Raw genomic sequence first — 25,110 nt, 5'->3', positions numbered from 1 at the left:
TTCCAGAAATAGAAAAGATGGTACTGGGATTCAGCTTATATAATGATCCTCCTGGTCGATACCGGAATAATAGTTACCCGAAGATCTATCAGTAACACAAATTCATCTTAGATAATCACGAGAATAAACAAATCTTTGCAACTTTCGTTCGAATTAGTCAACCAACTACTCACCATTATTTTCAGGGATAGTGGACACCTTAGTGCTCTATTAGTAGCTACCGTTATCCGAAAAACGCGACATGACGCCAATTAAACACGCTAAACGCCTAATCGAAAGATAACAATAACATCGTTTTGAACACATTCCTTGCAAAACATTACGTAATTTGAAGGGAGCTTGATGACGTAATGGTCATCGTTAACTCTTAATTCCTTGTTACTAGCATAATTTAAGAGATTTATGCTAATATAGGGTACATCCCAATACCAGTAATACTACCTCGATATCTACATATACAGGACCCGGCTTTGACAGATACGACATTCTTAGAATATTTCTTGGAATCTTTATACCGATCAATACTTCGCGCTAGTTCCAAATACACCCCCATGCCGTTAAAATCCCGTCAGGACTGTGTAATAACAGCGGGGGTCTTTGATGGTTCTGGGTTATCCTCACGGTCTGAGCCAGCAGTTGTTGGTTCGGGGCTACCTGGTTTCGAGCCTACAATAAGAGTCGCATGGAACTCTTCTCGCTTCGGACTATTTTTTGTTAGCATACGCAACTTTTGATTTCCAATATTAATTGCGACAAAGCGGGGTCATACCGAAGATATTTCACGTCAATATATCGGAGAAGGCCTGTCATGATGATGACCAGAACCCAAAGCGCGATCGATGATTGCCAACCATATTTATCTTGAAAATGTCAGTCCGATTCGCATTCGAGGAGGGGGTACTACGAATAACATACAATAAGGAGCTTGTACGGCGGGCCAGACGAGAACTTGACTCCATGCCGAGACTGCATAATACGTCGCGATGGCAACTCCCACGATAAGAGTCCTCGCTTCCGGATCTTGAGGTAATCTGAGGAAGTTAAGCTGTCGCCCTTATTAATTCTACAGAATGCATGAACTCACAGATCCGATAGCCAGGCCATGATCAGGGGTGCAGTACCCAGCGTAAGGTAGGAGATGAAATAGCTGGCGTATGCGGTCGCTAGTGGGGTCGAGTCGGGGTGCGAAGTCCAGATGCTCATCGCGATGCATGGAATAAGACCGATTAATGCTGTACAGTTGTCAGATTAATCGGTGCGACTTTTAACGTACGTGAACCCCATACCTTGTGCGATAATTAACGTCCACCTTGTTCTTAACATATCTGACAGGATGGCCCAGATCCAAACTGCGAAGGCGATTAGCTTAGCTAGAGATAGATGGACGGCCTGCGCATACCGAAGACGACATTTATGGCACCACCACCGATCGGAATAGCATTGACGAGAGATGTCGACCACACGGGAGTGCCATCAGGATTCTTGAGACTCTTCAGGAAAAGATTGAAGTAGGCATACCCCCAAGGTGCCAGTACAGTCGCAATGTACATAACCGCAATGAAGTAAGTCACCCAATTGAGAACAGTACGCCTAAATTCGGTAAGCATCATCAAAGGTATTAAGGCGAATAGACGGGTCATATACTTAGCACCAGCCCAGGTTATCTTCTTTGGCTCAGCTCGTCCGTGGCGTTCCAAACGCTCCATCGCAAGTCGCGCGTGGCCCTTCTTGAACCAGAATGCTCTAGGATTGACATAATTCGGCAGGTCAGGCAATAAGAAGAACCCCAAAGCTCCCCAGACTACCGTCATGACTCCGTTTATAACGAATAGCCAGCGCCATCCTGCCAAACCATTTGCATCATGCAGGGTGTTAATGATAGCAACCTGTAGCGCGCCAGACATCATGGAGCCTAATGCTTGGCAAGAATGGTAGAATCCCATTCTTTTCGCCAATTCCGACGGCGTGTACCAATGCACTATAAATCAGAGGGGTAAGCATTTCTATTGACACCAGGAGAATTCCAGGGGCTTACTGAAGAGCGTCATCATTCCCGGCCAAGCAGAACTCTCGCAAAGTCCAAGGAAGACACGAAGGATATAGACTTGCTTTGCCGAGTGAGTTAGAGCGATCAATCCCGTTATTAAACCCCAACATATTTCCAATCCGGATAGCCAATAACTCGGTCGGACATAGGTCATGATAATTTGCGACGGGATCAACATAATACAATACGCCACACTAAAATACGTGGTAAAACTAATAGTAAAATTTCGAGTTAGCGAAACTCATCGCGCGAGAATACTATATGGTGGTTGACCTACTAATTGAGTTCATTACCATTTAAGGCGAGATCTTCTTTCATCCCCGAAACATAGGCATTGCTGATATTTTGCTGATCAAGATCTGACAAGTTGTTAGGGCACTGATACCTAATTCCATCCCCCCCATGGAGAGGTAATCATATGACAAACATACACTTGATAACTAAGATGAATTTTAATGTTAGCGCTTTGTCATTTTAGCAGGTATATCATACGGATAATTACTAACCTTGAGATACACATCCAAAAGTCATAAGGAAGATATCTAACCTCCGAACGAGATCGCGTTCCTCTGGCGTCCGCTCATGGCGTTGCGCGAAAGCCAATCGGTTGACATTCATCCTGCACCGCACTCATATGACGTTGAAATACTTAAAGTAGGAACAGGAAAGAAGATTTCCATTTCTGAATAAATCTTGGGGTATCCTTACATATTATTTCTACCTAGGTTACCCGGTTGGTGTATTCCTGGTGATCCCCTCACCGATATAGCTGACTTCTCTTATCTACGGCTAACCCCGCTCGTGATTATCATGACCAGGGGCAATTCCGGGTTCCCTTTGTCAACTTATCTATTTAGCTCTTAGTATATCGCCCTAGTCTACCCCGAACTACCTAGGTAGGGACGATACGATTGTTGGAGATAATTGTTGGAGATACGGAGATATATTACGGCATTTCATGATTGTAAAAAAGGGGAAGGTTGGTACTCCTCACTCTTGGCACAATAATACTATTAAGATAAATCCATCGCAGATATAATCTAGTCTTTTATTTCAATCCGATAGACTATCCACACGCATATCTGCATTCCTGCAAGGTCGGTTGTATCAAAAGCGGCGCGCTTCCATTCTTGATAGTATACGAACAATAATCATTCTCATCACATCCTCCCTCTAAATTATCTCCAACCTGCGCAAAGATCGATCCCGACATCATCTTATAATAATCGCTGCCATAAGCGTGTAGATGATAAGTCAACGAGAAAGAAAGACTAATGTAGTGCTCTCCTATATCCTGGATCTCGTTGATCGTTATATTCCACTGTGCTTGCGTCGACCCGGACGCTTCCGCCGCGCATGTGTCCTGGAGATGTCCGTATGGCGTCCGGTCGTCTACCTTCCAATGCACATCGCAGTTGGCCACGCTTTTCTCAAATTGGATGTAGCCGCCACCTGATGCATGAGGCGCAGGGCCGGCGGCGATATAGTAGGGATTCGAGATTGTGATTTCTAGGCCAGTGGCGTTGGTGCCGTATGGTCCATTACGGGGATTATGCGCGCGGAGCGAGCTGATCTCCCATGGCTTCAGCGGGTACCATGGAGGTAGAGGAGGGTCCTCCGAAAGCACGGTGCCGGCTTGCGACAACAAGCCAGAGAGAAAAATCAGAAGTGAGTTACGGAACTTCATCTTGTGAAGTAACAATCTGGTCGGAATGATTTAGATTAATCCTATTCTTACCACCAAAGATCGGAGGGGACCATGATATTTAACTAGCGGTCGTTCCGGATACCTCAGATGTAAGGGATCCGTCTCCGAGGCCAAATGAAGGTAACACACGTCCGAGAAAACATCCACGCAAGTAACGTTAAATAACAACGTGGTAATGACATGTTCGAGGCCTTCTTATTTATCTGCAGTAACACACAATTTCTTTATTTAGGTGCTCGTGTATGCTGGGACCTTATGCCGGCTAAATAGAAGATGCTTACAGCCACACGCGTACATTTTTTTCTTATTTTTTTTTCCTTTTTTGTACTTCGGACATTACAGGCATGATCGTGCGATGTAGTAATAGAATGTCCCTTTCTGATAGGTTTTGTTTTACGCTGTGTAGTACGGATTTATAAGATGTTGGCTTCATTACGAGGTCTCAACTCCGGCTGACCAGTCTTAGGGAACGGGCGACACGTAATTGCGTCTGGCTCACCAAATTATAACGCTTACCTACCGGCCTAAAAGCTGTCTACATAGGTACTTGAGAACCCGAAAAACAATACAGTCCGCCATTGGCAAATTTTCAAGGCATCGGGCATGTCTCACATTATATAAGACTAAAAATATTTACCTAAGGTGCCTAAGTAATCAGATGCTTAACTAACAATACATTACTTAACTTGATTGGAAGTGAATAACGTAAGCAAGCATTGGTTATATAATCAAGCCACCCCCTTTTACCCCTATTCAAATAGCTTAGGTAATCCAGTATTTGCGATTTTCAAATTGGTCGTCTTCGATCGTGACTCTTGAATGTCAATATTTATTTAGGTATTTAAATATTTTGTTTGGAACCAATCGACGAAGAATGCTATGAACACCCTGTTAATCTCTTGGCACTGGCCCTAGCTCAGCGCTAGACCAGGGTTACATCTTCTATGAGATGGTCGGCATAATGTGGAGGATTACTTTCAGGTCCAGTCCGACTGTCCGATAAAGCCGGGGGGAGTTAACTTCTTGATGTTTTCCGTAGCTACGTAAGCATCCTTCATGGTTTCAACGTCACCGAAATCATTGCATCACTATAAGTAGCATCGAAACCCAGACGCCGGACAATTGACTGCGAAGAATTTCCTAAGTCCTCTTAAATCCATTGTTAAGACCGTTTTCTGTTTCCTTTCTTTCGTGTATATATATAGTTGCTGTAATCGCTGAATAGAGATCTAGTTGAAATGCATCAAGCAGAACAAATAAGAATCAAACAATTACTAGAAACCCATTAAATCGTTAAATCACCTCTACAGTCATCATGCGATCTAACGAACACGCTAGCGCCGGGGCCGCGAAGAAAATCCCCCTTGGCCCTCAAACTCCCGTATATACTTACAGCCCTCTCGTTCTGTCCATTCCAGGCCGCCCCGTCGACCTAGACGTCAAAGTCACAGCTCCCGCAACTGGAACTAGTCTCCCCATCGTCATTATTTCCCATGGGCAGGGCATGAGCAACCACCTCAACTCCCTCGAGGGATACACCCCTCTTGCAGAATTCTGGGCCGCGCACGGCTTCGTAGTTATCCAACCTACCCACTTATCCTCCATGTCCCTCAAGCTTCAAGCCCCGCCGGGCCAGGAATACTACTGGCAAGACCGCGCCGACGATATCACAAGAATCCTCGACAGACTCGATATTATCGAAGCAGCGGTCCCCGGACTTAAGGGAAGGTGGGATAGCAACAAAGTTGCGGTTGCCGGGCACTCGCTCGGCGCATGGACTGCATCCATGCTTTTAGGCGCTCAGAACACCGACCCGCGCTTCGGGACAGTGACAGATAAACTCGACAAGCGCGTCAAGGTTGGTATCATACTCACCGGTACCGGGAAAGCAGGCGATGAGCTGTCGGAATTCGGACATAAAATGGTACCTTTTTACGGACCTGACTTTAGCACAATGGCTACACCGGCGCTTATTGTATGCGGAGACGAAGATGTGAGCCCGCATTTAACCTCGCGTGGTGCGGATTGGCATGCGGATTGTTACTACCTCTCCTCGGGTCCTAAGGACTTGTTTTGGGTTAAGGGGGGAAAGCATGGTCTTGGGGGTATTAGTGGGTGGGATGGGAAGGAGACGCAGGATGAGGGTCCTGAGCGATTGGCTTCGGTTCAGAGAGTGACTTTGGCTTACCTCAGGACGGCGCTTTATGGGGACTCGTCTTGGGATGAGGCTCGTGAAGCCCTTAAGGGACTTGCGGAGCTTGGTTCGATTGAGAGTAAGAACTAGGGGCCACCGTGGTAGTAAGGGTCAATGGTAATGTCGCTTCCCGGCGAGGTTGCTGGTTCATGTTTCCCGAGTTAAAGCGTTTACAGCATTAGTCTCCACTCAGATCACGATATGAAGTATAGCACCAGAAGATAGCTTCAGGGGATCGATCAATTCAATCTGCAATTTCCAAGATAATTGTGTATTCTAATTTCCAGCTTGACTCGGTGGTTAAATAAATTTTGCCAATTGAAAATTTGTAGATGCTTGTTATTTCAGATATTCAACAGGGAGGTACCTATCTAGGGAGGCCAACGCGTAAGTACTTAGGTAGGAACTAGGAGCAGTTACAATAGGATTGACTCAAGTACATATTAACTGCATAGGTACATACTCATCTGGGTATCTGTGAGATAGGTAGGTAGGCAGATAGGTTGGCTGCTACGCGGTGGTCTAGCAGGTTAGGAGTAATTGGCTCGGCAGGCCTTCATTTCTTGAAGGATGAGTAACTAGATACCCCCCGAACTTTGTATATGCATGGATTAACCCACTTACACTGTCAAATACGCACCTAACAGGTAGGTATACAGATATTTTTTTACTTGATTTGACCGGGGTTTAGTATGACGGGGGAAGTGTGTGTGTTCTTCCCTCCTTCCCCCCGTTGGTCCCGTATTTTAAACCATCGCGAACAATTCAACACGGCCCCACACTCGGGGACTCTGGTCCATCAATTTTCCAATCCTTTTTGACTCTTCTCTCATATCTCTACTCACCCTGAGGAAGTTTCATTCGCTCCGGGCATCCCTCAACCATCAGAGCCCATCCTCCGGGAAGTCTTGGTCTTCCCTTGCCTGCAACATCAGTCTTGGAACTCGAGTCGACGCATTCTAAGATCATCGGGTTTGATTTTTTAATTCTGACTATCAATTCCTTCATCGAAATACGATTCTCTTGTTTCTTATTGGTATTCCCTCACATTTCACACTAGAAGCCCACGCATATTCGTCTCCTTGATCATGCTCATCGGTAAGAAAAAAAAAAAACATTTCCACCATTTATTTCTTCGCTGACTAGGATCTCACAGTTCCCAAGAAATACCACAGTCAACTTCTATCACGATGTTCAGCCTAACCGACCTTTTCGAAACGCTTTCGGACGAATTCATACAAGAAATAGTCGAATGGATTGCAACGTCTTGGGATCCGCAGAAGCAGGCCTACGTCCTGAGCGTAAGAGATCTCGCAAACTTGTCTTATGTCAATCAAGACGTACACAAATACGTCAACCCGATTCTCTATCAACGTGAGAGTGAAACACACGGCCGGCCCGACTTTCTGCATTACGCGCTCCGTCATAACAATGTAAATGTCCTGAGAATTGCTCACGAAGCAGAGGCGCTGAGATTTTGGTGGAATTGGCAAGATTTAATGACTGAGGCCAGCATTCTTGGCCATTACGACATTATTGAATGGGCGCTCAACCAGGGGTTTGCAAGGGATGAATTAGCGGAGAAGTATGAGGACAAAGAGTTGGGCACCGTCACTGACGATAACACGTCAGATCTGGGAATGGCAATTGGCTTCGGGCACAAGGACATCGCGATGCTCCTGATCCGCCGAGGTGCCAATACTCTCCTCGCATACACCTTTCCGGAGCCTATGGTCTACGACTCAGCCCTCCACCTCGCAGTGGTAGTTGACATGTTTCAATTGGTAGAGTACCTTGTGCTCGAGAAAGGAATATCCGTCAACGTACAATATTGGGAGAACAAGAGCCCTTTATATCGCGCGATACCGGAGTACAAGACCGGTGAAGACCCAGCGACCACGGAATTCAAGGGTATCCTCATGCTTAAGAAGCTAATCAGTCTTGGCGCCGATATTAACCACGAGGCTAACGGTCTTCTCCCCCTTACCTTCGCGCTCCAGCGATACAGGTACGCCCACGCAGCCACGCTTCTCAATGCCGGAGCAAAGCTCAGGCCCGACCGTCCATATCCCGGTGTTCCTTTCCCCATCCAAGCATGCGTCATGCTTCCGTTCGAGATACGCGCCCTCCTCGATAGGCAACGCAAGATGTTCGAATGGCTCGTCGAGTTGGGTGCTGACATTGAGGAATGCTACATTGACGGACATTGTACACTGATCACTGCGTTTTTGTGCGGAGTAGAACCGATACGCCGCCAAGCTCTTGAGGCCTGTAGAGAACGAGACCGTCAACGCGAATCCACAGCTACCTGAACAGACTCCTTGATTCCCGTGGCGAAACGAGACCATACACCAGAGTTCACGATCCTGTCCTGCACTTTGATGAACGCTTGGCAACCTTTGAAGGCGCATACCCGCGGAGGTACCTTCTGAGATCCTGTATGTAGCATAGTAGCAGTGTCACAGGGATAGAAAAGAAATGGAAATAATAAATGGTATCTATCATGAAAGAATTTGGATGATAATGTCCGTGAAGCAGACAGTCGCATTCTGTCTTGTCTCCTTCCTACTCCTTAAATGTACGTCGTGAACCCGTAACATGCAAGCATAGCTTCACTTCACCCCAAAGTCGTCTCCCACTCGATTCCTGCGAGGCGCGATCTCTGGCGCCAATGAAAATATGGTATCCTTGATGCTCCAAGAACGTAAGCTCGACACGATCGCCATCACCCGTGACAGCCACGTATACCTATCAATCACCTAACCTAACCCTCCCTAAGCAAACTTAACCTCGTTAAAGAGCCCTGCCCGAACTTGTACTAGACTTGCCAATTCTAGCAAGAATTGTTGATAGATAATAACATTGGTAAGAATATGCGAGACCGAAGCCGTCTTGGCTTCCGATGGTGTTTCGGGCGGCGTTGGGACAATAGATTGATCCACAATTTCGCTTTCGTCTTCTTGGTCCTGCCCTTCCGTCGCCAACTTATTCTCGCTTTCCTCATTTTCTACTTCGTTAATTTCTGTTGAATTGCTTCCCTGTTTCCTTTCGAAGTTTAACGGAATTGCCTCAATCTTTTGCGCCGGTAGACTGACTTGTCGAGCCAGTATTCCTTGGTCAACCGCCGCAAATGCAGCAGCTTGGCTAGCTACAGGGCTATCCCGACCAGAATGGTGGCTTCCAGGTGAGAATGACCGGCCCAGTCCACTTTTACTTGGACTTTCGTAATTCAGGGGAAATTCTTTAGGTGGATGGGGAGGTACAGACTTAGGGGTAGGTGATGTGAATCCGTACCCACCCGGCGCTCCCGACCCAGTATTGGAACGGATAGATTCCTTCCTTCCACGAGGGCTTCCTGATCTACTAGGGGTCCCAAGTTCGGACAACATCCTCTGGAAACCTTCAAGGGCACTAGGTCGAGCTGGCGACTCTGCACGGGAACCCTCTTGGCTGGTTTGATCCGGTAGTGAAGCGCCTGTGGTAGAACCCGGCCGCATGCTAGGTGGGTTTAGTACGACGGCATCGGCAGTTTGAAACGCTTCTCGGCGCTGTTGTAAAAGTTCGTCGAACCTTGGCACAGAACTTTTAAGATAGTCGACTTGATCAGCAAGAGACTCCAAAACAGATAATGCTCGAGGTAGAGCTGATGATTGCCAGAGAGGCCGACGACGACATTTCATAATCGCTCTCAATTTTTCAAAATCGGTGAATAAGGGTGACTCGGGGTCCAAAGGCGGAGATGCAGGTTCATCCGTATCTTCATTGTACGAATACTGCTTCGGATGGCGGAGAAGCCATCCTTCCACGGATATATATCCGCACACTGCTAGATCAATGATAGTCTCAGTAGCCGAGAGATTCATATCGACAGGGTTCATAAAGAAGTTCTCGAGAAGATCTAGAATGCTGTTGAAGAGCGGATCATCAACACTTAGAGTATGTGGCGGAACATCCTGGGGTGCTCCAGGTAGGCTATCAGGAATCGCCGGCAGCTTATGGTTATTCGTTGAGATTTTTGGCGCGACAAGCTTTAGAGAACAAGGGTGGCCTTCCACACGCGTCATACTATCTTTCAAGATATTGTCGTAAATCTCATCGAAGTTGTCTTGCCCACCAACAGATCCAGCTAAGGCAGTGAGGAATTCGACTTCCTGTTGATGTGCACCCACAGTTCTACGAGAAGCATTGCTATCGATAATTTCGGTACGAAGTAAAGTTGTAGTTGCGTAGCGATGATGCCTCTTAAGGATTGCCGCTACAAGTTGAAGCGTCACGCATACTGTCTGCTGGTTCCGCGATTTGAGACAAGAATGAATTAAATCAACCAGATTAAAAAGGAGGGGGGTATAGCTGGATTCAACCTTGGAGGACATCATTGTAGCAAGATCCATAGACTTTCGTTTTCGTGCGGCGCTGATGGATGGTTCGGTATCGGACGGAGCTGAGGACTCTGTATCGGGCAGAGCCAGAAGGTAGTGAAGAATAAGATTGATCATATCGGGGTGGTCTAATGCTTCTAATATGCGACGAAGATACGTTAGGACGGCAACTGAAGAGCCGCCATCGACATCTGAGGACTCTAAGAGAGAAGGGTATCTTTCAGGGGTTAGCATATTAACCGAGCGGGGTTATACTTCATGCTCACAATAACTGTTGTAAGAAAATAACTTGAAAATGCTCGAGGAGTGTTGATTTGACTTCCACTGAACGACAGTGGTTAAGAACATCTTGCCAGAATAACAAATGCGAAAGGAATGTTTCTAAGTGCAGCTGAAAATCCGGGCTGCAAGAACTAACAATCTCAAAGGTGGAGGTCGGGTGTTGATAGTCGGACAGGGCAAGAATCGGCGGCAGATTCTCTGGTGGGTGATCAATGACAAGCTTTCGACTCAGTTGGCTATATAAAGCACCAAGCCCGGTAGCCATCAAGGTCGAAAGATCACTTTCCACTATCCACTGTTCAAGGGCCACGGAAGAGGAAGCAGCCTCAATGATATATAGTAAACCAGTTCTGGCAAAGTCACCAATCTTCCCTTCATGATGTATATAGTCCATCAGCAGGTAGAATAAGGGGAAATCCTGTTTTTGTGTTCTCCCGGCAAACTTCTCCCTTTGATCTTTCGCCTTCTCATTGCTTGCATGGCTTTCGGGGTGTGATTTAAACCAAACTGAGAGGATGTGGGGTTCGAGTCGGATCTTGGTGGTGATATTGAAGGCTAGTTCGACAACCTTGACTTCTGTGTCGGGACCTAATCGAATGCTGTTGGCGCCTGTGATACGAACGAGAAGGTTGGTCAAGCTAGCTGAAAACGCGTCGCTTTCTACAAAGGCTTCTTCCTCGCTCTCAATAAGAGTAGCGAAAAACAGCACCGCCTCTTTGATTATCCACTCGTTATATGAAGTTGTCGCTATCTTCGCGATCGGGACGTATATCTGTTTCGTGGCAGAGAAGGATATGCATGGATGAGGTAGTGGTCGTCGAGATTCGTCGGCGAGAATGTTCGTGAGCCCTTGAAGGCGTAGTTCGATATTTTCGGCGGCATCTTCGTCTCGTACAAGATTTGAACAATTTCGCCATATGTGCTAGGCAGTTGGTTAGATTAGCGACACTCTTAGAAGAGAGATAATAGTAAGACTAACCAAGAGTTGGCCATATTCTTTCTCGTAACGTTGGCGGCGCCTTATGGGATCCCGTGCAGCATCCTTGCTGGAGCTACCCGAAGACAGCCGGGTATTTGCTATGAGACGCGACCACTACATTCTAGGGTTAGTATTGGCAGCAATACACACCGCAGGAGGGGAAAGAGTGGAATAAAAACTAACAAAGTCCATGATATCTCGAAAGACATCTCTTTTAAAATGGTTGTTGTAAGAAACTAAGTATACCCAATGTATCTATGGAATGTATTGGATGTATCAATCAATATGTGCACTCAAACTCAAATCGATATTGAGCTGTCCAAATCAGGTCGCATAACCATCCCTCCTAATCCGAGGCCTTAGATGTTTCTGCATGATGCGGCGGACAGGGGTATCCATGTTACTGTATCGTAGTCAGGTATCTAAGTACCCATGTACATAATTCAAAAGAGGCTTGAGTTATTTCTCTCTGTGGCTTTCCCAATCTCCTCGGTGGCTTAAGATTTAGACCGATCAGACCGATGAGTTAGCGTAGGCGTTACATAAGCCCCCACATTGGATGCTTAGTGTTACCCATTCAGGGCGGATTTCTCCAAAGTGGTGATTTTTAAACTGTTCCACTTTCTTTTTCTTTTTTTTGCCACCCAATCCCACAAGTCCACAGTAACTATCTAAGTCAAATCCGGCGTTACCATCCATTTCAATATTACCTTCCCGGTATATAGACATTATGCTTCTTATCTTCACATCTAAGACTTTGAAATTCACTAATAAGACCTCTCCGTCACCGGCGGTTAACTGCAGTATGCATTATGCATGGAGCTCTGACTCTTAGAGATAATAGGAAATCCGAGGTCGAAGCATCGCCAAAGCGACCAAAGCTAAGCATCTAGAGCTCTAGGCTCTCTACTAAAGCCGCGATAATATGCCCCAGAACACTTTGCGGGGACCATTCACATGGCAAACCTGCAAGGTTACCTGCATAAGTCTATATCTAAAGCCTATGGTTCGTCTGCTGTTTTACCGAACCTGCCTCGATGGAGGACAGTCACCACATCCCCGATAGAATGATTGGGGCTGAGCGATTATCTGTCAGCGAATCAACATTCAGAGATGCTATATTCCAGGATCGGTGTTCTATATACGGCAAGGCATACCCGCTGTGAAAGCACACCAGCTTCGATATCCTCCATTGGCCTTGGCTTAACTCGGGATGGTTATTGTGTAAGTAGGTAGAATATTGATGATGGGCTGATCCAATGCTGTGACACATTTAACAAGAACTACATTGATTTCTTGTCATTTTTTCTCCTTTGCCCGTCCGACTCTGGCTCTAGGAGTCTATCTAGTTTTCTTTCTGTTTCCCGAAATTCTGTGTTTCATATCCCAATATCTAGATTCCAAGAGCTGAAAATACCATATGTCGATGAACACGCCCATTGGCTTTATAGCACCTTTGTAGAATTCCTAGCGCATACCTAGGTACCACCTATATGTCGAATATAGGTTAGTCGATAGTGAATCAACATGGGATTCTTCACCCGATCCAAGAAGAAGCAGTCGCCGGAGAACCCTCAATACATGATCGACAAATCCATACCAGCTCCGTCACAGTCACAAGTACCACAGCAATGGAATCCTCATGACAGACCACGCCAAACCGTCGGCCCTGGGAAACCCGCTGGCTATTTACATCCTCCGCCATCTACTTGGAACAACACGCTGCCTCTTAGTTCAACCTCACCACCTCAGTACCATAATTCACACAACCAGCAACAATATGCACCTATTGTCGTAAATCAATACTACTATGGCCCATCCAACGCTCATCCACCCCATTCATTGGCGGCACCTTATCCTTATAGCAATGGTGCCTGTGCGGCTAGCCGACTCAAGCTTGGACCTGTTGCTAATTTAGCAAATGATTTGATTCCCGGAAACATAGCACACCAGGTACTGAATGATGGACTCCCTCCGTGGCATGCCTATGGCACTCAGCTACTCAACCAGAGTGCCGCGATGTTCGACCAAATCTATAGCAACTTCAACAACGTGATGACGTTAATTGACCGGGACAAATACATTGGCGACGAGAATGACTTATTCGTTTATCAACCCAATTCAACACCCACCCCACCAAGTGAACTCCAGCAACAGGTCATCCTACCTAAGGGACATGCAAAGAAGAGTAATAAAAAGGAAACGTCGAAAGGACAGGCGGCCGCAATTGCTTCGTCACTTGCATCTCGAGGTCATTTCGCCAAGGTAGAGCTATATGCAAATTCAAAGCTGCCGCTCAACCTATCCTCTGCTAATATGTAAGTAACTTTTGGTACTGACTTACCATATAACTTCTATTGACATTAATTAGATCTATCCATAAATACCCTCTCATATGTCTGGCGGCGAAGTACTCAGAAAGGGTATACGAGAGTCCACGAGGGGACGAGCGTGATTTTCACGTTGATGCTGATTGGAGGACCGGTGCCAAAGCGATGCGTATCAAGACAGTTCCAATAGATGATATGAACACCATTGTCTTCGCCATTCGAGGAACAGCAACATTTATGGATTGGTCCGTGAATCTGAATACCAACCCAACAGCTCCTACCGGATTCCTTGTAAGCAGAATGATGCTCGTCACGTCTGACCTAGTTGTCTAATTGAATTAGGATGATGAAAATAATCTATGCCATGCAGGCTTCCTGTCTGTAGCACGCAAGATGATCCCCCAAATTGCCGCCAGACTCCGTCAATTTCTAGAAGAGGATTCGCAACGAAAATGTGAATCCTACTCACTTCTGCTTACAGGGCATTCTGCTGGAGGTGCAATCGCCGCACTTCTATATGCACATATGCTATCCACGTCTACGACAGCGTCGTCAGAGCTTAATCATCTCAGGAATTGCTTTCAGAAAATACACTGCATCACATTCGGGGCGCCACCCGTTTCATTATCGCCTTTACAAACCCCTACGAAATCCAGATTCAGAAATTCTACATTTTTAAGCTTCATTAATGAAGGGGATCCTGTTGCGAGAGCCGATAAAGCCTATGTCAAAAGCCTCCTCGAACTTTTCGTTGCCCCAGCCCCAACCGATAGCAAAGGGCCGCCCACCAAACCTCCTCCCTCGAAAGGGTCATCTTCAAAACATAGTAAAACTCATGGTAATCATTCCAGTACATCTCTTACTTCGAAAACGTCAAAGACGTCTGCGAAGTCCAGCCGCTCATCATCCCACTCATCTTCGAAGTCAAGCAAACCAAAGCCCTCAGGTCCAATATGGAAGGTTCCGGAAAGCTCTTTAAGCAATGCAGGAGAAATTGTGGTGCTGAGGTCCGGAGATCTGAACCCGAAATTCAGACGAACGAAAACCGTCGAAAAACGATTAAGCGAAGGGGTCATCGCGCAGAGGGCTTCCGATGAGCAGCTAAGAGGTCAAATATGGGGCGACCCCGTATGCCACGTAATGAAACTCTACTCTGGTCGCGTCAAACAATTGGCAGTTGATGCCGTTACCGCGAAGGGACATTGATATTCTAGATTTTTTTTTTTTAAAAAAAACGAGATAAAACTTGGACAAGGCGCTACTTGATCCAGTACGACTTTACGATCATTATGATATAATTGATATCCAATTTTGGCGTTAGGTATGATACCATGTGGGATGGAAACTTTTGATTTCGTTAGAGCCAAGGAAACCCGGCTTCACGATATATAAATACAATCCGGCAGTGCTCTGCGAGCAGTGTCTTACACGGATCGGAATTCGGGATTGAGACGATAGGAAAAATCAGGTAGTACGGGTGTGATGGATTACACGGAGCGTTGCGGGGCAGCGTGGTGACGGATGGAGAGAAGTGCATGATTGCTGGAGGTCAAGCATGCGACAAGCGAGGAAAAAAGAAAAAAAGAGCGGCAGAGACTTTGGAACATGTTGAAAATATCAAATCACAGATGAGTAAAGACGGCTTGGTTAACGAGCGACTGAAGTTGGAATTACTAAATCACTGAAATCAGGCTAAACAATACAATTTGGCACTCTCCCCAACATTACATCCCAACATATCTCATATCCCCTAATGCTATGCTCCAGTTATGCGAGTCGTATTGAAACGAGGCTGGCATTTACAAGACGCTGCCAAGGGCAACGCAAGGGAGTCCGACGTTGAGAAGACCGTCCTCCTTAATCGTTAGCGTAAGTGTGGAAAGCGTTGAGGGTGTATTGATGTCTTACCTGCTCCATACCAGAGTGCTGGCAGCAAGCTGGGGTTTGCTTGCACTGGCTTTCCAAAAAGTCGCTGAGACCGATGACTGTTACATGTGTCAGTAAACCGAAGATAGGATGATGGAACAAGGATAAGCTTACCAGCAGCAATGTTCAACTTAGAGCAGCCATCGAACAGGCCAAGCTCCCCATTCTCGAGACCACCTTCCAAGAGACCGGCGAGGAGACCGCTAGCCTCGTTGATGGCGTCACCGGACTGGTCGACCTTGTCACAGCAGCTGAGGTCCAAGTCGGAACCGCAAGTGTCACCGGCCTGGCCGACAGTGACATCACCGGGAACGGGAGGGATGCGGTTGGTGTTGGGGGGACCACCGAGCTGGGGAGCTCCAAGGGCGCCGAGGGCGAAGGTAAGAGCGGCAACGATGGTGAACTGCATGTTGAACGTTTGGTTGGTTTTGTTGGTGAGTTTGAAAAATGAGTGAATATGTTGCTGAAGCGAGTGTTGATGAGATGATGTTGTTTAAACGAATGTGTGTTGTGAGAGAGTGCTTTGGTTTTTTTGGTTTTTGTGATGCTGATGATGCTGCGAAAAGATGAGTAGGTACGGTTGACGACCAGACTTATATATTGAAATTCTGGCTGCGTGTTCCTTGCTATCCGACACCTCTTTACTTTTACGCCCTGCGACGCCATCGTCGCAATCAACCGTCAATAGTTGTCTGTCTTCACCCCGCAGAGGAATGGCTGTTCATGATGATCGACAGACTTCGAGCGCCCTTGAGAATGGTCTGTCTTATACCGACATGCGCTACTATACGCCACCCAAGAATATTGCGCCTCTCAGGCTCTCCTACATCTCCACCAGCTTCAATTTGTCTCACGCAATAGAAGATCGTCTATTACAGTAAGGTCCCAAGAATTCTCGGCGTGATAATATTATTGTGATTGAAAAGCCAGCTCGATAGCTCGTGAGGAATGGTGGAAATTGAACTGCGTCTCCGCGGCTGTCGCTCCGGCATCTTCCCATACACTATTGGTTTATTCAAATGCCTCATGATCGACCGAAAGCTGAAATTCGACGTATAATCGAACCTCATATCGGACTTTGAGTTGATCCATAAGCATGCTGTCTAAGGTCAATATCTCTGCGACTACGTGGTGCTATATGTTGGTCATTCGACCGGTTTCTACACACGGGCCAACGGGGAGATTCCCCTAAGGCCTAGCATAGTGGTACCTACCTAGTACCTACTTACACAGGCAGCTATCGTCGCACAGCACATCGGAAGTCCCTTTAGAAAGGTGGTCGGTGAGGGATAAAAGCAACAGCCCTTCAACTCTACCAGTTCATGGCCCCTGAACCCAAATTCCTCTCCTTGAAGAATGGCCTCCTTTCCCCTATCTTTAACACTAGCAATTCAATGAATACAAATCAATCTCGATTGCCGAATCGTTTTAATAGTCATATCTTAGAACTCGAGTCTAAGGGACTTGGCATGCCTCTGCCTCAATGTTTTTCAATTCCACGACTGCCGGGTCTTCCGGAGTCCACGATGTTTACCTGCCTACGCGCGATTGTCTGAAGTCAAGCGAAGATCCCTAGCCTTACTACACTGATAAATGCCGCGCCGCATCGAAAACAACTACAACAAGGATTGAAGGATGAGTCATAGGTATATAGCCAATCGGGTATAATACGAAAGATCGTACCTTAGCTTGCGAAAGACTCGGGCAATCCTCTGGTTAACTACGAGTAAGAATCTCGAACGAGTCCAAGCCTACCCTTCCGTACCTGCTTCCAGGTAATGTACAACTGCATTACCATCTCTTCATTCTCCGAGGTCAGTTTCACCATCGTGGGATCTTTCTTTACCTAGGTACATACCCCGACGAAATTACTGTTTGCGATAGACGATCCCCCGCAACGATGTACTGTTGCTTCCCGCTTTTCTATGCGTCCGCCATGACTCAACATGTGGCTCGGTAGGCACGTAGCCGCCGCTATGCATGGAGCCATCATTAGGCTAGTATTTGATAGCTACGCCCATGTCCCCGATGTATGCAGGCATCTATTCCGTGCATCAAGCTTCGCTCAGCTCGCCGATTTTTAGGTCGTATGCCGTGTCATCTAATAGCTTCCATGCTTTCGGCACGAGGTGCCAAGCAATCCATAAGGCGTCCCTACAAAAGACCTATCGTCCATACCTATCAGTATTCGACACAGAATAACCTTCTAGCAAGCTGACCACGAGCGAATCTCTACCTAATATTGTTCTTCGGAGTACGGATTTATGTGACATTGAATGTTGTGTCAAAGTCACACGGTTCTTCGCACAAATTCTAAAGGCACCTTAGGCTCGTTCGTATACGATCCCACTCCCATTCAAGTAAACAAGGTAGAGAGACATTTTGAGGCGAATTTATCGCTGCTGGGATCAATCCTAGTCTTTAATTGGTGGTAACCAACCTCAAATACATCATTTTGACCAACACATAACAGGGGTATAGGGTCTCGGCCGATGAAAAGGTTCTAAGGTTGTCTACCCGTAACTAAACCTACTCACCGGTGAGCCAGCATATGTACCTAAGTACTTGTTCAAACGCATACAAACGCAGTCGAGCCAGGTGTGCTTCGGGTGTCGACATCGTTGGCGGCTCGGAAGTTTCTATGTCTGAAGCGTAGATCTACGGCAAGCAGCTTCCCTTTGCCCCGTGAATTAAACCCTTATTGCTTTTGACTACCCGCCTAAACACCTACCAAATATTACTCATGTACTCAACCAACGGCCGGTTTGCTACCGGTGTCTTACCATGAATCCTCGACATATGCACGATACCATGACGTTATATAATATGGAGTATCAACCCGTTATCCGCAATTGCTTTTGAACGCTACCTCCCAATTCTCCGTCGTAAACGTGCCTTCTCAACCGATTTGATCGCCCAATGCATCCGTATCACAGTGACTTGTCGGACGGCATCGGTAACCTGCAGCTTCAGCAGCTGCAAGGCACGTTAAATTACGAACGAAGTAACTTTCCCGCTGCTGTCGATCAGCTCATCTAAGAAAATTCGTAGGGAATGACTGCATCATTGGTGATACACAACCCACAAGTGTTACCAACATATTAAGAGTGACAACAGCTGCCTAGACCACCTAGGGAATATTCTATGCTCTAGTTACCGTAGACGAGATAGCTTTCAAACACCGTAACTCCGCATAAACTTGGTGCTTGGTGCAACGGACCTTTACATCTATACCCGCTCAAAATCTTGAATTGATATAACTTGGATGCCAGGGGGCTAATATATGACTTAACGTTGAACAAGATCCGGTCCAGATGCTGGACCGATGCTGTTTGCTACGGATGTTAGGGTATACAAGTTCATAGACAACCTACGTCTTGTTGAGCAAACGATATGTTAATTAATCTTAAGCGATCGGGTTATCGGCAATCACCATAATGAGGAATATCTCATAAATTTTAGGAGTAGTCAACCGTGATAATGTTGTTTAGTTGCCGGATCCGTCCCGAAGCCCCACGATGTTGTACACTGCAAGCGAATTCTAATATTGTCTCTGCTATTGAGAAACCACGAATAACCTTGTGTCTACTATCGAACAACGTGCTCGTAAGACATATGGTAATTAAGCACCGCCCAATAGTTTAAAAGAACCGCTCGAGAGCCATAGTGTTTGAGGTTTCTTGTCTTAAAGCAGTGATGAATCTGATGAAGATCGTTGAGCTTTGTGCTACGATGGCTGGTAAACGAACGCTTAAGTAGAATACCTAGGTACATAAAATCGTCTCAATTTCAGATAACCATGCTATGAAGCTTGGTTCCGTCGGGATGCTGCATGGATCTAAGGCTGTCCCGATGTATACGAATATCGACCCACCTAAACCCCTTAACCAAGTATTCCATGCTGTTATGATATGGCGAAAACGACATTGATGTCTTGTAAACGCGATAATGCAGTGTAAGTCATATTGTTCTGTATATAGGTCTATATATTAAGGTGTAGCCAGCCCAGATGTTTTCATGTGTTATTTTCCATAAGGTTATTGCCAAGTTGAGGCTCCCACACTCGTTTTACCCCTGATATCAATATCGAGATCTTTAGGATGCGTACCACCAGCACTGGCTTGGCCGTTCTTGGCCTGGGGTATGGCCCTCAAATCGTGTTTAGTACTCAATCTATACTAACATCTGATTAGCTGTGTCCTTACCAATGCCTTCCCTCAGAAATTCGAAGCAAGCACCGTAATAAGTACGGTAACGGTTTGTGGCGGTAACTGCACAAGCGCGAGCACGAAGACGCTGACAGTATATGCTGGATGCTCTGAGACGCATTCGACGTTTCCTGCGTATCCTACTTCTACCTTCGGAACATCACCTATAACTCCTTCATCTGTCGAGTCTTATAGTGTCTCGACCAACACTATCGTAACTATTATATCAAGCACCACCGTTACGACCAGCGAGACATTGACCTATAGCGCAACGACAATTCTTACTCAAAGTTCACCGTCCAGTATCCCATACATCTCTCCAAGTTCGACGTATACTGAGACCGTTCCCGACACTACCTTTACGCACTCGTCTCCACCTCATAGTACTACTGTGTCAAGTATAGGCTCGTCGATAATTGTCCCACCAGACACCACATGGTATGTGGAGACGTTCCTCTTGTAAATACTGTTAATGATAAAATTATATACTAATTTATTGTAGTACCGATGAGTACCCGACAGGGTCTGGTTCATCAACCGCAAGTATTTCTATACCAACCAGCCCCGGCTCAACTATTACCTATTCATCGGAGTCAACAACGCTGTCTGGTACATCAGCAACGTTCCCAACCACTGGCCCATGGTCAACTGGAAATCTATCCATCACATCATATCCGGTTAGCAGTTGGTCCTCTTCACCGGGTTCGATATCTACTTCCACACTTATTGTCCCAATCATCTCAAGCACATACAGCGTTTCTATCCCGCATTCTTCCAGCGGGGCGACGTCAAGTATTTATACAAACTCGACTAGCTCTAACTCCTGGACTTGGTCCCACACCTACACAAGCTCGCCATCTCCGACATGGAGCACTGGGACTGGGGGCTATCCCACGTCATCGTTCTCGGTTCCTAAGGGGTCACCAAGTACAGGGTCCATTGGCACTGGAATAACTAGCCCAAGTACATATAGCTACTCTAGTTTTACTGATACAAAGACCTCCCCATCAATTGTACCTAGCACCAGCAATTCGTTCTCATGGAGTACCACCGTCACCATAGGCACGTCAAGTACTCCAGAGTTCAGCACGCCAATTGCTAGCTACGGAACGTCCTCATCATGGAGTCATAGCGGATCTATTCCTTATACCAGCGGTATTTCGTCGACTTCTCCAGTAACAGGCACTTCACCGGTCTCATCGGGCACTGGGTCCTATCCGGTATCTCCCCCTGGAAGTAGCACAAGCACTTTCAGCACATCAAGTCCTGGATATCCCGGATCATTTACCGGAACGACTCACTCTGAGACATCTACATCACCTATTCCCACGCCAAGCAGTCCTGGATCCACAACATGTATCCAGCAGCCAACTTACGGAGGTGGCTTTACTTCTATCTGCTACACCATCCCCGTGCTGCCATCGACTTCGACTCACAGCATTGGCTCAATTAGTAGCACCTACTCAAAACCTGGATCCTCAACAGGCGGATATCCTACAACCTTGCCGTTTACCTTCACCAGCACATCAACTCTAACCCCCTTAGTGCCTTCAAGCCCAACCTACTCGACAGGAAGCACAGGCGCCGAAACTGGCAGCACATCATTCTCGGTGACTGGATATCCAACCATACCACCTCCAGAGCTCAGCACTTCAACATTAACCCACCCACACCCATCAAGTTCAGTGCACACTAGCAGCAGCACGCTCTCATCATCAAAAGGAAGCACTGAGACACACCCCACGCCAACCCCAACCCCTGACTACCCGACCAGCGCGCCAATTCCTAGCATTGGCACGTCGCCAATAGTCTCAACCTATACATACTCAACAGGCAGCACCGAGGCCGTGACCGCGACTACGCTATCAACTCCTCTACCCGCGAGTACGTGTGTTTCTGGGGGCTACGGTGGAAGTGAGATTTGCTTCCCGCTTGGAACTACGGAGACTGGTGTTGTGGGTGGAACATCATCAACTGGTGTAGTAACGGGAACGGTTTCTTATCCCGCGTCACCACCACCGCCGGTTCCTACGACGCTGGTTACTTACCCGCAATCCGTGGCGTCGGATGGGGCGTATGTCTACGCTACTACGGCGCATACCGTGGGTGATGGACATGTTGAGCGTGTGCGACGGAGTTGGCGTGTAGTTTGATGAGATGAGATGAATTGGATTGGGCTGTTCTACTCTCTCTTCGCTGCTCTGCATCGCGTATTGGACTAATCGCTAAGTACCCGGAAAGGAGGAGAGGGGGCATTGGAGAAAAAAAAAATCTGAGAGCGGAGATGGACGTACAAAGAAAGGGTCGGAAGGGATCGGATCGGATGAATACTTTTTCTTCTATTCTTGTCGCTCGTTCTCTACAATTACCTTTTCTTTGCGAGATTTTTCGCTTCTTCCCCAAGGAAATAGGAGGGAATTCTTATTTTTATGTGGGGATAGGATAGATAATGATGAAATGTATTTGTCTTATTATTCGCACTACTTACGAATAATTGATGGTATTTTCATGCCTGGCCGTGTAATCTGGGGGTTATGTCTATCTGTGCCTACCTAGGACTTGGCTTCGTAAGCAGTTTAGGAAGATACGAGGATCCTGAATTTAATTGACAAAAGGAGCCGAGCGAAGATAGGTGGGCGGTGCGCCCGCATAATAAAATAAAATAGTACGGAGCGGAGATAATAATTCTCATCGAGAAAATGGGAAATGTCTTGCTCGCCCCTCGCTGAGTTGGAGAGGATATTATTTCGTGGTGGCGGGAAACTCCGAAGCGAAGAATGTATTGGTTAAAATGTGTGGTAGCCTAATCCACAATGGTGGCTGCAGGCCTCATGGTATAGTAATGGGGGTATGAAGCGATATTCTAGGTTGAAAATCAGTGATTAATATAAAGAAATGCGTAGAAGCTGTAAAACTTGCTTATAGGATCATCCAATAGCATAGCCTCACGAGACCTACATAATTGTATGGAATATGATACATGATATAATCGTAGAGATGTACATGAAACGATATGCCTGATGATTTTCTGGGGAGAGAAAAAAAATCTTCTCAATTACGGAGGGCTTTGCATCGATCTTGTTTCGTGTTATGTTGGTAAAGGTCCACGAGTTGGAGGAAGTTGGTTCGGCCTGAAAGAAAGAAAGAGAAGAACACCCCTGGCATAGGATCCACGTTTAACCCGAAATGGATTAGTGTGTTATCGCGTCGTATGCACGTATTGTAAATTGCGGCTGCACCGGAGATTCGTGGCTCGTCCGCCTTATCGATTGGAAAGAACTTGGAGACCTTGTAAAATGGAAATGGCAAATGACAACCCTGTACTCTTCTTTTCTTCCCAATGAACCTAATAAATTCGTACGATGCGCGACTCAAAAAAACTCAAACTTCTTTCAATTATCCCCACCTGCATTCTTCTTCCCATTTGACTAGCTGAAAAGTTTGATACCTATATCCTTGTTAGGACTAAGCTACATATGTACATTTGTCTATTTATCTTAAACATTCATGTATCACTTAACTATTATTACTATTAATAAAACTTTTGCTATATCATCATCATCTTCACTTTCTTCTCTTTTTCTTGTATGGAATGTATATAAGGCACATCCTTCGAATTTGCAGCCTTGGCGGTATTTACCGTCTGGGTCTTCCAGCGTCGCAATACATAACAATACAACCAGTGAAGGTAGTGCGGAGACGAGAGTGGGAACAGGGGTTTATAATTGGTATAATTGGGTGAGCGGGAGACAGGGGTAGTAAGAGCTTGGACAATTTGTGTGGAGGAATTCTTCTTCTCGGATTTCGCATGGGAACCTTGTGACTGGTAGAATATTACTAGAATATGGGTCTGGACCTGGTCTAGCTTTTTAATACCCCCCCAGCCTGACCCCCGTCTGGATCGATCGTCACTGACTTTCTTGGCGAGTTGTAGCTGCTGCTGCGTGCTGCCAAACTAATGCTCATTTTGCCCTGCTGCCCTGTTGCTACTGCCCTAAGTTTGAAGGTGAGAAATGCGCGGAGGAGGAGCGAATGTGCGAAAAGTAAGTGGCCACTGGGTCTTGGGCACTAGCAATGGCAGTGACAGCATCAAGTCCCATCCAAGTCCCGTCGTTGTTGCCTTGTCAGGAGGACCAGACTGGGGCTTTGCAGTAGGCAGTTTACAAAAACGGACTAATCAATGTCCCCATTTTCGATGCGATGCCATGCGATCCCATTATACCATGGAAGGAGGTAGGTACACGATACACGATGATGTCCACAGTCCTATAACGCATCCTCATTGGGTATTTACCTCTACGTATTGACTTGACCTGACCGGATTAAAAAAAAAAGGTACTTGTCGATACATACAATTCAATACGGTAGAAGAAGTCATCATCACATTTTGGCCATCCTCACTCACCTCGAGTCCACCTGCATATTCTCTCTTCCACACTTTACTCTCTTTCCCTCTCTTCTTGTTTTTTTTACTTCTCGTTTCCCTCACCGCGTTTCCTTTCTTGTCTACTATCACCTATTTTTTCTTTTATTTTATCTTCCTTTTCTATATACATCCCATTCCTTTAGTTTTTATAGTATCGTCATATATTCGATATAGGTACTTAGTTCCTCTTTTTTTTCTATCTTCTTCCACGCTATCGATCTGCGTCGTCGCATTCACCACCACCATAAGCTCTAGTCCTATCATGTAACGCCCACCTTCAACGATTCTGCATGTATCACCGGTTATGATTTGACCTTACCCCCCAAATTCAGAGTTTCACCCCAACCGGCTTGAACCGCCACGGAATTAACTGCCAGTCCGGAGAGTTACCCCCTTGTTGAAGGCCTTTTTTTTTTTTATCTCTAGGAAGTGGTTCTCCTTCGTCGTTGCGCATACTCTTTACGACAAAGAAAAGTCGTACCTGGACGAAATACATGCCATTTACCTTTTTTTTTATACCTTAGCTCCTCTTTACCTAAATACGTCTTTACTACATACGTAGGTACATAGGGTCGACTTCTTTATAGCTGTTCACGTTTACGACGTCACCGGTTTGGGGGGGTTGCCTCGA

The 25,110-nt window shown here is 46.3% G+C and overlaps 8 protein-coding genes across 8 annotated transcripts; 4 read left to right on the top strand and 4 right to left on the bottom strand.

The window, feature by feature from the left end:
• Nucleotides 1–317: 317 nt before the first annotated feature.
• On the bottom strand, nucleotides 318–3,015 carry F4822DRAFT_156480 (putative allantoate permease). The gene is made up of 11 exons (XM_051453097.1): nucleotides 2,554–3,015; nucleotides 2,479–2,487; nucleotides 2,325–2,406; nucleotides 2,036–2,259; nucleotides 1,645–1,978; nucleotides 1,400–1,590; nucleotides 1,287–1,349; nucleotides 1,085–1,232; nucleotides 916–1,031; nucleotides 770–860; nucleotides 318–704 (listed from the first exon to the last, which is right to left on the bottom strand). The coding sequence occupies exons 1-11, from the start codon at nucleotides 2,663–2,665 to the stop codon at nucleotides 569–571; spliced, it is 1,506 nt and encodes a 501-aa protein (XP_051316411.1). The 5' UTR covers nucleotides 2,666–3,015; the 3' UTR covers nucleotides 318–568.
• A 98-nt stretch (nucleotides 3,016–3,113) lies between these two features.
• Nucleotides 3,114–3,734, bottom strand: F4822DRAFT_426484 (uncharacterized protein; the record flags this gene model as incomplete). Its single annotated transcript, XM_051460569.1, has 1 exon — nucleotides 3,114–3,734. The coding sequence occupies one exon, from the start codon at nucleotides 3,732–3,734 to the stop codon at nucleotides 3,114–3,116; it is 621 nt and encodes a 206-aa protein (XP_051316410.1).
• A 650-nt stretch (nucleotides 3,735–4,384) lies between these two features.
• F4822DRAFT_156477 (alpha/beta-hydrolase) lies at nucleotides 4,385–6,216 on the top strand. The gene has a single exon (XM_051453096.1). The coding sequence runs from the start codon at nucleotides 5,071–5,073 to the stop codon at nucleotides 6,037–6,039; it is 969 nt and encodes a 322-aa protein (XP_051316409.1). The 5' UTR covers nucleotides 4,385–5,070; the 3' UTR covers nucleotides 6,040–6,216.
• A 210-nt stretch (nucleotides 6,217–6,426) lies between these two features.
• On the top strand, nucleotides 6,427–8,492 carry F4822DRAFT_156454 (ankyrin repeat-containing domain protein). Its single transcript, XM_051453095.1, has one exon. It carries the CDS (start codon nucleotides 7,140–7,142, stop codon nucleotides 8,259–8,261), a length of 1,122 nt encoding a protein of 373 aa, XP_051316408.1. The 5' UTR covers nucleotides 6,427–7,139; the 3' UTR covers nucleotides 8,262–8,492.
• On the bottom strand, nucleotides 8,493–12,039 carry F4822DRAFT_156453 (Retinoic acid induced 16-like protein-domain-containing protein). The gene is made up of 4 exons (XM_051453094.1): nucleotides 11,773–12,039; nucleotides 11,590–11,703; nucleotides 10,595–11,532; nucleotides 8,493–10,545 (listed from the first exon to the last, which is right to left on the bottom strand). Exons 1-4 carry the CDS (start codon nucleotides 11,779–11,781, stop codon nucleotides 8,724–8,726), a joined length of 2,883 nt encoding a protein of 960 aa, XP_051316407.1. The 5' UTR covers nucleotides 11,782–12,039; the 3' UTR covers nucleotides 8,493–8,723.
• A 950-nt stretch (nucleotides 12,040–12,989) lies between these two features.
• F4822DRAFT_156395 (alpha/beta-hydrolase) lies at nucleotides 12,990–15,201 on the top strand. Its single transcript, XM_051453093.1, has 3 exons — nucleotides 12,990–13,907; nucleotides 13,961–14,210; nucleotides 14,262–15,201. The coding sequence occupies exons 1-3, from the start codon at nucleotides 13,117–13,119 to the stop codon at nucleotides 15,123–15,125; spliced, it is 1,905 nt and encodes a 634-aa protein (XP_051316406.1). The 5' UTR covers nucleotides 12,990–13,116; the 3' UTR covers nucleotides 15,126–15,201.
• A 362-nt stretch (nucleotides 15,202–15,563) lies between these two features.
• Nucleotides 15,564–16,403, bottom strand: F4822DRAFT_393846 (uncharacterized protein). The gene is made up of 3 exons (XM_051457320.1): nucleotides 15,960–16,403; nucleotides 15,828–15,904; nucleotides 15,564–15,772 (listed from the first exon to the last, which is right to left on the bottom strand). The coding sequence occupies exons 1-3, from the start codon at nucleotides 16,252–16,254 to the stop codon at nucleotides 15,719–15,721; spliced, it is 426 nt and encodes a 141-aa protein (XP_051316405.1). The 5' UTR covers nucleotides 16,255–16,403; the 3' UTR covers nucleotides 15,564–15,718.
• A 3,542-nt stretch (nucleotides 16,404–19,945) lies between these two features.
• F4822DRAFT_441931 (uncharacterized protein) lies at nucleotides 19,946–22,606 on the top strand (the record flags this gene model as incomplete). Its single annotated transcript, XM_051462927.1, has 3 exons — nucleotides 19,946–19,986; nucleotides 20,039–20,491; nucleotides 20,556–22,606. 3 exons carry the CDS (start codon nucleotides 19,946–19,948, stop codon nucleotides 22,204–22,206), a joined length of 2,145 nt encoding a protein of 714 aa, XP_051316404.1. The 3' UTR covers nucleotides 22,207–22,606.
• Nucleotides 22,607–25,110: the final 2,504 nt, after the last annotated feature.

The sequence above is a fragment of the Hypoxylon trugodes genome (assembly GCF_022578975.1).
Source record: "Hypoxylon trugodes strain CBS 135444 unplaced genomic scaffold F4822scaffold_3, whole genome shotgun sequence".
Lineage (NCBI taxonomy): Eukaryota > Fungi > Ascomycota > Sordariomycetes > Xylariales > Hypoxylaceae > Hypoxylon > Hypoxylon trugodes.
This window is presented reverse-complemented; position numbering and strand designations above follow the sequence as displayed.

What these genes read in the sequence shown, in the direction of transcription:
- F4822DRAFT_156477 (XM_051453096.1), top strand. Translation starts at nt 5,071, where the DNA reads ATGCGATCTAACGAACACGCTAGCGCCGGGGCCGCGAAGAAAATCCCC.
- F4822DRAFT_393846 (XM_051457320.1), bottom strand. Translation starts at nt 16,254, where the DNA reads ATGCAGTTCACCATCGTTGCCGCTCTTACCTTCGCCCTCGGCGCCCTT. An exon ending in TAAGTTGAACATTGCTGCTG is followed by an intron (nt 15,905 to 15,959) that starts GTAAGCTTATCC and finishes CACATGTAACAG; the next exon opens with TCATCGGTCTCAGCGACTTT. An exon ending in AGCACTCTGGTATGGAGCAG is followed by an intron (nt 15,773 to 15,827) that starts GTAAGACATCAA and finishes ACGATTAAGGAG; the next exon opens with GACGGTCTTCTCAACGTCGG.
- F4822DRAFT_156480 (XM_051453097.1), bottom strand. Translation starts at nt 2,665, where the DNA reads ATGAATGTCAACCGATTGGCTTTCGCGCAACGCCATGAGCGGACGCCA. An exon ending in ATGGCCTGGCTATCGGATCT is followed by an intron (nt 1,032 to 1,084) that starts GTGAGTTCATGC and finishes TAACTTCCTCAG; the next exon opens with ATTACCTCAAGATCCGGAAG. An exon ending in CGCCGTACAAGCTCCTTATT is followed by an intron (nt 861 to 915) that starts GTATGTTATTCG and finishes GACATTTTCAAG; the next exon opens with ATAAATATGGTTGGCAATCA.
- F4822DRAFT_156395 (XM_051453093.1), top strand. Translation starts at nt 13,117, where the DNA reads ATGGGATTCTTCACCCGATCCAAGAAGAAGCAGTCGCCGGAGAACCCT. An exon ending in AACCTATCCTCTGCTAATAT is followed by an intron (nt 13,908 to 13,960) that starts GTAAGTAACTTT and finishes GACATTAATTAG; the next exon opens with ATCTATCCATAAATACCCTC. An exon ending in CAGCTCCTACCGGATTCCTT is followed by an intron (nt 14,211 to 14,261) that starts GTAAGCAGAATG and finishes TAATTGAATTAG; the next exon opens with GATGATGAAAATAATCTATG.
- F4822DRAFT_156454 (XM_051453095.1), top strand. Translation starts at nt 7,140, where the DNA reads ATGTTCAGCCTAACCGACCTTTTCGAAACGCTTTCGGACGAATTCATA.
- F4822DRAFT_156453 (XM_051453094.1), bottom strand. An exon ending in AAGAATATGGCCAACTCTTG is followed by an intron (nt 11,533 to 11,589) that starts GTTAGTCTTACT and finishes CCAACTGCCTAG; the next exon opens with CACATATGGCGAAATTGTTC. An exon ending in ATTTTCTTACAACAGTTATT is followed by an intron (nt 10,546 to 10,594) that starts GTGAGCATGAAG and finishes AACCCCTGAAAG; the next exon opens with ATACCCTTCTCTCTTAGAGT.